The sequence below is a fragment of the Serinus canaria genome, chromosome 2 (assembly GCF_022539315.1).
Source record: "Serinus canaria isolate serCan28SL12 chromosome 2, serCan2020, whole genome shotgun sequence".
In the NCBI taxonomy this organism is placed as follows: domain Eukaryota; kingdom Metazoa; phylum Chordata; class Aves; order Passeriformes; family Fringillidae; genus Serinus; species Serinus canaria.
This window is the reverse complement of record NC_066315.1, coordinates 7,793,884-7,807,141: the sequence shown is the minus strand read 5'-3', so window position 1 is coordinate 7,807,141 and position 13,258 is coordinate 7,793,884. Positions and strand designations below refer to the sequence as shown.

The window sequence follows — 13,258 nt, the reverse complement described above, 5'->3', positions numbered from 1 at the left end:
AGCAACAAAAAGAGCATGGAAGGGAAGAGGAGTGTGCTGAACTCTCCGTGATCCTGATTCTCACAGCTCCTCTGCAGACTGCCTCCTGGAGCTGGCTGCACAGATGGAGGAAGAGTTCTGCATATGCTCAGCACTCATCCTGGTAGCTCACTGAGATGGCAGCAGTGCAAACAAACACAGGCCTGAGCATCCCACCCAGCTCGGCTGGGAGGTGGGGAAGGCACGGCTACAAACCACAGCAGGAACGGGTGAAAAGCAAAAGTAGTCTTGAGGTGGCACAGTTCAGTCTTGGCCAAATTTTCAAGCATTTCCAGTCAGGTAAGTTTGGATTTAAAATGTGGTCCAAGTTTATCCCACTGAAGAGGTGGCATCCAAGAAAAGGAGAGGCTTTGGAAAAACAAAGGTGATGAAGTGTTTCAGAGTATCCCAGGTTAAAGCTTGCTGGCAACCATAACTGGATTCTCTTGGACCCCACTGGGGAGGTGTCTCTCATTTCTCAGTTGTCCCTATCCATTAATCCCCAAGGAATATCCAGCTTCTTCTTGGTCCTGCTCCATCCATCCATGTATGTAGACAGCTTGTGTCAGAGCACTGCAGACCCAAAGACACCATGGCCCCACATCTTGTTCAAGCACAAGCTCTCAGTCCTGACACCAGTCCCAGGTTTACCTCCATGAGGATTGCACAGGTGATGACAAGAGAAGGAGCTCAGCTCACACAGCTCAGCTCTGGATTTGATTTTGGATTCCCATTAGTTGGGAACATTTAAATCAGGTTTTCCGGTGGGACCTTCTACACCTTGCTTGTGAAAAAAACCAGTTATTTAGTTCAATATAAACTGTATTAGGACACAAAGTGACATTTCCAAATCCTAATTTCTTTCAAACATAACCCCAGTGAACAACAGGTCCAATGGTTCTAATCTGCCTCATGCCTCACAGGTTGCAGAACCTGGCTTGGCATAAGCAGGCTGTACTTGATCACACATTCATTTCTTACCCTAGCACATTAACATAAAGTTAACAAGCAAATTCATTATAAAGGGCAAACCTGAAAGTCAATGTCAGCCAAGAAATTGCCTGAGCAATCCTGTAATTGAATAAAAATAGGTGTCAGCAAAACAAGTGTCATCCTGGGCTTGCTGATGTGCTCTGGGTTCATGGGCTTGACAAACTCCTCTCAGTGTGGTGCTGTGTGTGAGACTCTGCAAGGAGACCTGATGTACCAAATGATGTTTATCAGACAAATATGGGTAGTAGTAGTAGGCACATTTGACCTCCAGAGTCAAACAGCCTGCCCACAACTTCACCAGCAAATTAATAAATAAAGTGAGGGAAAATTAGCATTTTGTAACTTCTTAGCCACTTCTCTGGTTACAAAGGGCTTTCACAGCACAAGGAGGACACGTATTTGCAAATATGCTGTATTGCAGTGGAAACACATATTTAAATATAAAAATTAACAAACCTCTATCAGATTTATCCACTGATGTGCTTGATGAGTTTGTACACTGATTTATGGGATCAGCATCTTTAGGAGGGGCAAACAAACTCATTCATTTTAATTCCCTCATTTCTGGGTCTAAGGGCCCTGGTCTAGCTGTGATGCAGACCAATCTAAGTAGTGATACCTGTTTTATCACCAATTAACTGTTAATGGCATTTTGTGACCTATTCTGTTCCATTAAGCGTCCAGAGAACTGGGAGCAGCCAACAGGTCACAGTTCATAGATGTATCTGGAATTTCTCTCTGTTAAAGTAAGAAAACCTTGGGGCTATGCTGGGACCTGTAGGAGAAAGGTGATTTTAGAGGTCCAAAGGCCAGGATCCCTCTAAGAAGGAACTGCTGGCAGCAGCATTAGTCAGCAGCAGAGTGAGTGATGCATGATATGTTCCTGCTATACATATAGATATGCATAGATATAGATAAAGATATCTAGCTATAGATATATAGATACAGATAGATATAGGTATGGATGATATAGATAGATATAGATATACATATAAATACAGATATACATATATCTATATTTATATAGATATATATAAATATAGATATATGTGTGTGTATACATGTGTGTGTATATATGTGTATACATGTGTGTGTGTGTTTTAAAATTTTTATTCTGATATATTACTTCAAAAGCCTACACCAATGCTCAAAAGAACTGGGGATGGTGAGGATCCTCTCCCAAGCTAATGAGAAGCTGAGATCTCTTTTCAAGCAGCTGCTCACACACACACCAAAATGGCCATTTGCCAGCTGAAAGGATCAAAGAGAACAGTGCTCCAGAGATGACCCTCCACCCTGTCAGGACCATTTTCACAGGAAAGAAGCCAATTACTGGGGTCTGCTTTTGGAAATTTTTTTTAGGTGGCAAGATGTGGACAGCTTCCAGGGCCCACCTAGTTCTGTGGAAAACAGCTAATCAAGTAAAATTGTTTCCTCCCTTTCTCCTTTAAGACAGAGCATCTTTCCTTCCCCATTTCTGTCCTTTTCTGTGATTTGAAAACTGGCACTTCCATGACTGATTGCAGGTGCCATTAAATAATGAAGCAGTTCTGTTCATTAAAGCCCAGTGATTTATTACCTTTGGACTAAGGGAAAGAAAACAGCCTGAAAACAGAATTCTTACACCATTTCACATTATTTCCACTCCAGCACATCAGGCAACCCTTAGAAAAGAAGGTTTTCAGCTCTGTGGTCCACCAGTGCCCAGAAATGCAATGCTGGATGTCTAATTCCAGCAAGGTCTGTAGTTCTAGAGTGTGACTTGAACTCATAACTACCTGCTGGCCTAAATGTTGTGTCCTACCTTCATAGAGCCAGTCGCTGAGCCCATTGAAAATAACACCTTCCTTTCCTGTGGAGACCACTCGGATGGCTTGTTTCCCCACATGGGCACAGTAATAGATGTTATTCTCAAAGATAAATATCTGATTTGAAGGAAAAAAAAAAAAGAAAAAGAAAAAGAAACAGCATTAAGTGGTGGCTCCAGCATAAAATGTTGCATTTTGCTTTTACAATAATTGGCAGTACAAAATCACATATCACAGTTTTATGGCATCTTTTGTCAAAAAAAAAGGATTTCCACAGCTTGCTTCCAGTGCCATCAGCTAATAGAAAGATGCTAATTTACAACAAACTGAAGCCTTGGTGCTTTGATATAAGCTTTATTTCTCTCACTCCTGTCTTCATTTCAGAAACTGAACAGTTCAGTTAGAGGGCATGAGATGAAGAGTTCCATTGCTTAGGTTTGGAGAGTTGTTAGAGCTATTGCTGTGAAATGCTCCTGTGAATCAGACTCTTTATTCATGTGTTTAAATGCTGATCAGGAAGTAAAGCATTAGCCAGCCAATAATAAAAATACTGTTCCATGGCATCTGTCTTTTTGTGTGGTTAAATTGTTCTGTGTTCCTCTGTCATAGATAGCACAATTCCTGTCCCCACACCCCAAAGTGAAACACACCTTGCTCTAAGTAGAGTCACAGAATCACAGAATCAATGGGTTATAAAACACCCTTAAAGTCTTTAAGGTCTCTCCCAACCCAAACCATTCTATCATTCTAAGGGCACTGAGTCCAAGCATTAACCCAGCACTGCCAAGCCCATCACTAGAGCACGTCCCCCAGTGCCACATCTACACATCTTTTAAATACCCCCAGAGATGGTGACTCCAGCACTGCCATGGGCAGCCTGTTCCCATGCTTGACAACCCTTTCTGTGAAGGAATTGCTCTGGAAATCCAACCTAAACCTCCCTGGCACAGCTTGAGGGCTTTTCCTCTTGTCTTACCATTTGCTCCTTGGGAAAAGAGACTGTTCCCCCCTTGCTACACCCTCCTTTCAGGTAATTGTGGGGAGTGATGAGGTCACCTGATGCCTCAGGTTTTAGCTTTTATATTTTTCAGATTCTGTACTGCTTTAGTTTGTAGTTCTGAGCTTCATATTAAGCTCCCTTCACAGAGTAGGCAGACTGAACAGCTGGGACTCTAGCTGGGGACCAAAGACAAGAGATACAAATTTCAGGCCCAAGAGCATAAACAATGGCAGAATGAAGAGAGAAAAACAAGAAGGATGGGATTTCATAAGCTAAAGCTGTAACTGAACAATTAACTCCAATATGGACAAGAACTTATAAAAGTGAGAGAACCATGACCATTTTGTGTCCATTTGGGTTCATCTTGGGTGCAGCCCTGGCTGGGCTCTTGTGCTGCCCAAGGCAGATCCATTGAGGCCTTTTAATAAATCCCTTCTTTCTTCTTTGACTCCATCTGCTCTAGTCTTTGTTCTAGGTCAGCCTTCACAAGGCATCACCCCTCTGAGCCTCTTTTGCTCCAGCTAAACAATCTCATCTCCCTCAGCCACTCCTCACAAGTTTGGAGCTGAAGACCCTTCCCCAGCTCCCTTGCCCTTCTCTGGACATGATCCAGCACCTCAAAGTCTTTCCTGTTGTGAGGGAGCTGCACACAGGGTTTGGGGTGCAGCCTCACCAGTGCCCAGGACAGGGGGACGATCCCTGCCCTGGTCCTGCTGGCCATGCCATTTCTGATACAGGCCAGAATGCCTTTGGCTTTCTTGGCCACCTGGGCACACCTGGCTCATGTTCAGCTGCTGTCAACCAGCACCCCCAGGTCCTTTCCCCACAAGGCCACTTTCCAGCCACTCTGTCCCCAGCCTGTAGCACTGCCTGGTGGTGTGACCCAAATGCAGGACTTGGCCCTGTTGAACCTCTCACCATTGGATCTTTTTGCAGACATATTTTTGTAGGCTCTTTTTGTATCACATCTGCTGACCTCCAGTGACCTGGGCCCTCCCCAGTTACCATGGGCTGGTGGTAACTGATGGGGCAGTGGCTCAGTGAGCACTTGTGCCAGCTCCCACAGCTCCCTGGGATGGATCCCATGCAGTCCCATAGCCTGTGTGTGCCTGAGAGGTGTGGCAGTCACTGACCCTTTCACCTCATGGGACCTTTATTCTGCTCCTCATCCCTGGCTTTAACACATTTTTAAATTCTATTAAAACTGAAAAGATGTACTGAACAGGGTATCAGTGAGCTATTTAGACTGAAATGCAAACTGTTAATATAATTTAGTAGACATTTATAGATGGGTTTTTCTACACTCGAAGATATTGGAATAAATGTTATGTATTTTTACCATGATACTAGAAAGCAATTTATCACCTTATGAAAAGACAGAATTGGGAAAAATATTTGCTTTCATCTTCTGTTTCACATCCTATTATGGTATATGCTTCACCCAAAGATGAGCTGGAAAGATTCCAGAAGAAAGTATAGATCTTAATTTATTTTTGGCAGGAGTTATAGCAGGTTTGTCTAAAGGTAAAAATTATTACTGAAACTGTAGCTTGCTCTTCTTCCTTTTAAACTAGGAAGAATGAATAGATGCATTCAATGCATCTATTCATCCAATGAATTGATTTGGAAAGTAAAAAATACATTGTGAAAGATGTTACATTCTCTTTCCTACCTTGAATTTTAGTAAACGGAGCAGCCAGATAAGGTATTCCAAGTGAAGAATTTTATGTATTAGCTAATCTGCATAAGGGGAGGATGTTGAAGTTTAAACGTGCATAAAAATTGTGAAGACTAAGCAGAATAAGATACTCAGGGTTCAAATAAATCCAAATCTCAGTGTCTGAGTACTAAATGTGCTAAGGGATGCTTGGGTAAGAGCTCTTCTATGACAGGCACACAATCAAGTGGATTTATTCAAGTGATGCAACCCTTCCCTTGCCCACATTCTTCCAGTAAAATAAGGTTTGCAATATTTTGTACTGTAGTCAATGTTTTATGAGTTTACAGGAAAAATAAAGAAGGTGGATTGACAACCTGTTCCCACCCTTCCCTTTTTAAGGTGTTGCAATGTTTCCATCTTCACTGTTTGATCTTTCAAAGCTTCACTGCACTCCTCAGGCTGTGTGAGGTATCTGGTGCTGCAGTGAAAAAATAATATAGTGCTCTGACTTCAAATTGCCTCCCATATAATTCAGAGCCAAACTGCAGCACCTCATGGAGATTTGAAAATTATCCTCCTAACTACGGTGCCTTGTACCCTAAAAATGTCAACCATAATCAAGATAAAAGATAACTGAAGCAGCACAAGGAAGATTTCTGTGTAATGTATCTTATAAATTAAGAAAAATCTTTTGGACTTCTGTTATTCATCAAGAAAGAAATGTCTTTGGATTATCTCACATCCCATGCTAGAAACAGATTTGAAGTTATTGTGAAAGACCTCTGCAACAATTTTTACTGTTTTGGTTTCATGGCATCAAAGCAGTGCTTTCTATCAAATGATCAATCCTGTCAGCTAATTAGGGGATAAGAAATTTCAATCAAGAAAAATAGCAAAAATATGTTCAGACATCACTTTTACATGACTTTATGCCAGCCTTGCATAGCACTCCTAGACAAATTTAAAATGATGACAAGGGATGAAGTTCAGTTTTATGCCTCTCTGTAGAGAAGATAAAGAGCAGAGCCCAAATTTATGGCGTCTTCTCTTTTGGTGTGCACATTTGAGTAGGACTTTAACCCAGGCATTCTTGCAGTACGTGTGCCTTAAAATCCAACACTGAGCACAACTACTGGCATGGAAAACCAGGCTGTGCTAAGGCAGGAAGAGCCCTGTGCTGAATGCCATGTCCCTTCTCATCATGACACATTCAACACATTCAAGAGAAGATATTCTGGAAGAAGTAAGAAGAATGGAACCATCCATACATAGATTGAGGAAACAGAAATTGCTAACACTACAGAAAAAAACAAGGAAGATGTTCTACAAGATGATGGACAGACAAAGAATATAAGGAAAAATGTGTTTTCACCATTTTATTTCTCAAAAACAACAGGCAAACCAATGAAACCTAGAATATTTTTCCTAATGAATTCAGAATTAACATATGGAACGTCTCGCTACTGGATCTAGCAGAAGACCTCTCTTTCTGCTGGATGTTTTAACAGATGCCCCAAAGATTAAACACTTAACAAAAATAACTGTAACATTTGAGAGGATTAAGATAAAGTTTGGGGTTTTTCAAATGCATTCACTTAATCCCAGGATAATAAAAATCAATGGATTTTGCTCTGGCCTTTGTGTGGCTCAGTATGTGACTTTCAGCTGTAACCCCTTTATCCTCAGGTATCAGCACACCACTAACTCCTGTGATCTGGGAAGAAATCTCTGCTTGCATGCAGCTGGTGTTAGAATTAATAACCCCAAACCATTTGGCATCCTTGCACCACACAATTAAAACTGGAGGAAAAAATGTGAGGCTGATTGGACCGCAAGCCTGAGACAGGAAGAAAAGTCAAAGTTTAAGTATCCAGTAAGATAAATTTATACAGTAGGGTAAATATTTGATCTAACAACAAATTAAACTTAATTCACTTCAAACATGAAAGGGCTTTAATGACACAGATTGATCCAAGGATTTATTTAAAATGCTTTTGCAACTGCTGGAGGGCTTCTAAAATAATACTCTCTTCCAAACTGACCCAGAGTGGTATTCAGCAATTATGCTGCATTAATTAAAATGTTGGTACTTTAAAATGGATTAATTTATGGAATTTTTTTAGGAATATAATGAAAATCATCTCCTTAAGACAAAAAGTCACAGTGGCCAACTATTTTGAGTAGGTGAACACTTCCTTTTACAGTTGGTCAATCTACCTTCCTTCCAGCCAAAGAGGTGTGTGAAACTCCTACTTCTCCATAGATCAAAAGAATATAAATTCATGTGCACTAATCTGCATTTTTACTGCTCCTATTTATTTACCAGCTGTAGAGTGGCATTCTAAGTTTATGTTCTCTTTACCCCACAATTTCTAACGTGTAACTTGTCAACTGCATGAGCTGCAGCACTCAAATTTCTCATAAAGTTAATGCCTGGATGCTTATTACTTTAAGTTATTAGCACACTGAGAAGTGCAAATGTTTCCTACACCTTAAAGGCACCTTTTCACACTGCAAGGTGAGCCCACAGGTTTTATCTGTGAGAGAAGAGATAGCATGGAAAGGTTGGCACTCTGACATGGAGACTTTGATCAACAAGAGCTGGTTTTCATGTACAGACAGGCACAAATCTTTCCTGTGTGCTTTGGCTGGGGTAGAGTTAATTTTCTTCCCAGTGGCTGTGTTCTGGATTTGTGCTGAGCACAGTGTTGATAATGCAGAGATATTTTTGTTATTGCTGAGCAGGGCTTACACAGAATTTTCTGCTTTTTGTGCTGCCGTGCTGCCAAGGAGGCTGGGGCTGCCTGGGAAGGTGGGAGGATCCCAGGACAAGGATCCCAAACTGACCCAAGGGTTGTCCCAGACCACCCAACATCATGAATATATAAAGTGGGGGAAGGAGGAGGAAGAGGGGAACTTCTGGAGTGGTGGTGTTTGTCATCCCAGATCACTGATACATGTGATGGTGCCCTGCCCTTCTGGAGGTGGCTGAACACCTGCCCAGCCATGGGAAGCAGGGAATTAATTCTTTGTTTTGCTTTGCACAGCTTTCACTTCCCCTATTAAACTGCATTTATCTCCACCCACGAGTGCCCTGGGTTTTACTCTTTTGGTTCTCTCCCTGATCCCACTGGAGCAATCAGCTGTGTGGGGCTTGGCTGCTGGCTGGGGTTAGACCACAAAACCCTGCTTTAAATTCAAAATCAGTTCAATCTTCCTTTGAGGCTTAAAAAGACCAGGCACAAAAAAGAAGACATAGCAAGTGAGGAACAGATCTACAAATAAACACACTACTCTCTCCTCATCCAACATGATGTATTTCATTGTTTCTTGTTTTTAATGTCAAACTTTTATTTTTTTTTTTCTGCTCTTTTGTTGGAAAGCCAGTTTACCTGAGAGCATATTCTGAATAACAAAAAAAGGGAACAGAATAATTTTAAAACTTTTTGTACCTCTCAGAAACACTTGTATTTATTTTGAAGAATCAGTAAACAAAAAATTCTATGAAAAAATAAAGACCTGCCACTGGTTACAGCTGAGCCCACCAGGGGCACTGCTAGTACATCTGTGAAAATGCATTTATTAAAAGGTGAAAATGCTGGGTTTGTATGTATGTGAGAGGAGTGAAAAAACGTGAAAGAAACACAGTCACCACAAACACCAAGGTCACCAGTGGATGAGGAGGGGTAGGAAGGGATGGCATGTTTATTTTTGTTTTATTTCTCACTCTCACAATTCTGTTATAATTAATAGCAAATTATCAAATTGATTTCCCCAAATGGAGTCTGTTTTGCCCCAATGGCACCAGGCAAGTGATGCCTCTGTCCTTAGCTCCACCCCTGAAATTTTCATAGAATTTTCTCCCCCAGGCCCACTGGGGAGGGGGAATGATAGAGAAGCTTGGTGGGCAAACCACCACAATAATCACACAAGGGGATTTAAAGTCCCTTTAACCAAGGACTTTTTAAAAATCTTTTCAGCATAAGACACTTCCTTAGAACAGTCTGACTCCTATCCATATTTTTTTGGGTTTCAATGATAGGAATGTTTTGTGCTGAACTGTATATTAACTGTCTACATATTTATATGGTGTTATTCATCACATTGATCAGAATGCCTCTGGAAAATACACAGATTTATCTTACCAATATGTTCAGGAAGTGGAAAAGTATTATGTCTTTATTTATATGCTAAGTAGCTGGCTGAGGTCCCTAACAGAGCCACAGCTTGTAAATGTGCTTTGGAAATGTCAGATCATGAACACAAGTAGTTTTGATTGTGATGAGACCCTTCCTGGAAATGCTCAAATAGAAAGATATTCCCTTCTTTCCACTATTTCTAGTGCTCTCTAATTCCATCCAAATATTTTGGAGATATCCCTTCTTAGCTGGTTTTGTTGTTATGCTGCCATATGAAACCTGGAAGCTGAGGACAGTGGGAATGAAAAGCTGCAAAGAGAGAGATTCCCTGCTGCTTGTTTGAGTTAAATCCTGTCTGTACCACCCAGAATTAGCCTGGGCCTGTCCTCATCCACGTAGCATCTTGAAGCAGAAACAATTATTGTGTTTTCATTTTGTGATCCCAAGGAAGTGTGGCAAGCATTGTACCAGAAAGGTCTGGGCATTTTGCAGTTACTGCTCTTACATCAACTTCAGCAGAGAATGTGTGATCAATTAAAAATCAGTTCTAAAGCTTGTTGCTAATTGATTATGCATTATTTAATGAATACTCTGCCAATTTCTTCTTTTGAGCCTCATAAAATGCAAACTTTGATGTTCAAATATTTGTCATTAATGTATTCTGTCATTAGTGTTTTTCTTAATGCATATGATGTGATTACACCAGCTCTTATCAGTTCTTCAAAAAGGGTAATAAAACCATAAACTGCTCCTCACAGTGAGCTTGCATAATAAGATCTAGTATTTTAATTAGGTTTTCCTTCTTGCCATTTAAATATAGTTTGATAGCAGGTGATAAAAAAGATACAAGACAAAAAATTTCAAAATATTTTCATTCATCAGTTCATGTTCATAACTTAGGAAAGAGACAGAATACAATTGTGACAGAGGAGTGAGATAAAGAATTTTTAAATCAACTGTTTTTTCTTCACAAAATGAAAATGTCATTATTAAGACCAGTGATCACACAATTAAACTCTTCCACACAATCAGAACATTGCAGAGAATCACGTCTTAATAAATAATTGACAGAAAAGGATACAGTTGCAGTTTTTCATGCCAGACCATTTATCTGTTTTAATTCAAAGTAAGAAGCTGACTCCTTAAGACACCAGGAATTTAGAAGATGCAGTTTCTGAAGGTATGCCACAAAGAGAGAAAGCTTAGTTTAATTCAAATTTACCTTGCCCAAACATAGGCAAAGGCAATGTTTACATCAAGGGGAGGAGTACACCTGTTTAAAATAATTTTTCAGGGAAGCTTTCAAGACAGAGAAGATAAAAAAAAAACAAGGGATCACTACAGGCAGAGAATACAGAAATGAAGATTGATGCATGTGAGAATTGTGCTGATGCATGAACACATCCAAACCAATATTCATGACTCATCACTGGGGATGGGAGACTTGAAAACATCTGATTCCAGTGGGGTAAGAGCTCAGCTGCACAGAAATCAGTGCAGTGAAAAGAAATGCAGATGTTTGTGCAAAAGGAAACTGCCAGAGCCACTGCAAAAGTCAAACAAAGAATCTCCTGCCTTCAGTGGCCTTGATTGAATATTTGGAAAAAGAAGTGTAGAAGAGTCACCCCTAGTAAATCATGCAAATCTCCTGATTTTAGTCACACAGCTTAGAAACTGCCAATATAAATTGCAAAATAAACATCAAGAGCTTAATTTTGCTTTCATTACATGTGATCACAAAGCTACCAAAATATCAGAGAGAATGGAAAAAACATTCCTCCATGTCTTCAAATAAACATTTCTTATCTCTGTGAAGAATGTCCAGAACTCTAGAGCAGAGTCTTAAGGGTTCTCCAGAGAGGATGTGGCTCTCCAGCTCTGAAGATGACTTCTCTCTGGGGCTGGGGGAGGTGATCACCTTGTAGGATGTGGGAATGGATGGAGGAAGGAAAGGAGCAGTGGCAGCACCTGATCCCAGCTTTCTGGTCAGGAGGATGGAGATGTGCCCTTCTTCCTATAAACAGAAGAAGGCTCACATTTAAATACCCTGATCCTTATTGGGGACCTTAACCTTTATCTCCTGCAGAGCCAGAAAAAACAAGCACAATAACCCAGGAAGTCCATGGAGGGCATTTGTCATGACACAGATGATGAAGGAGCTGATGGAGATGTTCTGCTGGACCTCAGCCTTTCAAACCAGGAGAAATTACTGGGCAAGGTGAAAGCTGGGAGCAGCTGGTGCTGCACACACCATGAGGTGGTGAAGTTCAGGATCACAAGAGGAAATACAGCAAAAAAAAAAGAGAACAAAGCCCTGGAATTTAGGGGAGCAGGATTTATTCAGAAACTTGCTTGGAAGCATCCCACTTGCATTCTCTATTAGGAAATCAGTAGAGATTTTAAGATCTTGTGGGTTTAAATGCCTTTAGACAATCCCAAACTGTCAAAACTAATACTCAAGATAAAATCCCACTTAATGAACTATAGAAGTAATGGTAGATTTCTATGATATGGAGACAAAAATTTTTCCTTTTAAAATGGGTAGAGATTTTTTTTTTCTTCTTGAATCTCTCAGTTTAAGTCCTTCAGTGCATTAATATTCTTCTCCACTTTTTATGAGTTTTATTATATTTTTGAAATTGCATAGTTACAGATGCTGTACATTTCCATTTGTATTCTGTGGTCAGGTTAGACCACAACATGCATGGATTCTAATCACACCTAGAATCTGCCAAAGTACAGCCAAATAAACAGTCATCACAATCCTGGAGATTTAAAAATGTCTGTTTCAAGAAAAATGTGCTGTCCTATTTTCTGTTCTTCAGGGAAGAAAGGAGGGTTTGTTTCACCTCAACAAAGAGAAAGAGCCATGTCTGCTTGTATTTCATTGCCCTGTATTCTAATGGGGTTATTTTAATTTATAACTGCCTTGCTCTATAAAAGAATGTAATAGTAAATGTACCATTTAGTATGGAACTCTGCTTCTGCTTTTAAGTTCTGCTTGATGGATTATTGTGTATTCCATAACCTAATATCTCTGATGGTTATGTAGGGCATGACTATAAATTAGATTATTTAATGTGAGATGATACAGTGTTCCATTTAAAATACTTTATTGTGTTATAGAGAGAACACCTGACTAAGAAGAGCACAAAGATTATTTGTGTCAGCATAAAGAAACTGGCAATTGGGATTCAGGGTTCCTCCAGGGGCACATCTGACCTTGGACAGTGAGCTGGCCACTGCAATATCCCTCTTTAATTAGAAGCTTGGTTGTAGAAACATTCAACAGCTCTTCCAGCAGGTGAGGGGGACAGCTAACAGAATTTTCCATGAAGTTTCCTCATCTCTCTGGTAAGTGGCAGCTCCTGGGGAAGGAGAGACCAGCACCACAAGCCAAGGTGGGACCCTCCTTGGTCCCTTGGTGGCACTGCCCTGTCCTGCCTGTGGCATCCCAGTGTCTGTAACCTCCCCACACTCTCAGCAATGACTGCTGCTGTCTGAAGGATAAGGTCAATATTTTCATGGCAGCTATCTCAAAGAAAAGGTCAGTATTTTCACTGCAGTTCTCAAGAATATTTTCCATAAGCACAAATTCCAAAGGACATCCTCCACCAACCACTGATTTGTAAGAGGCCAG

The 13,258-nt window shown here is 40.5% G+C and overlaps 1 protein-coding gene across 2 annotated transcripts in view; it reads right to left on the bottom strand.

The window, feature by feature from the left end:
• The window catches only part of DPP6 (dipeptidyl peptidase like 6), a 405,874-nt gene that overhangs the window by 80,554 nt on the left and 312,062 nt on the right, over positions 1-13,258 (bottom strand). For both annotated transcript variants that reach the window (XM_050971416.1, XM_009085802.4), the window contains exon 8: positions 2,816-2,936. In XM_050971416.1, the coding sequence (XP_050827373.1) occupies positions 2,816-2,936 (121 nt within the window). The remainder of the gene's footprint in view (positions 1-2,815; positions 2,937-13,258) is intronic.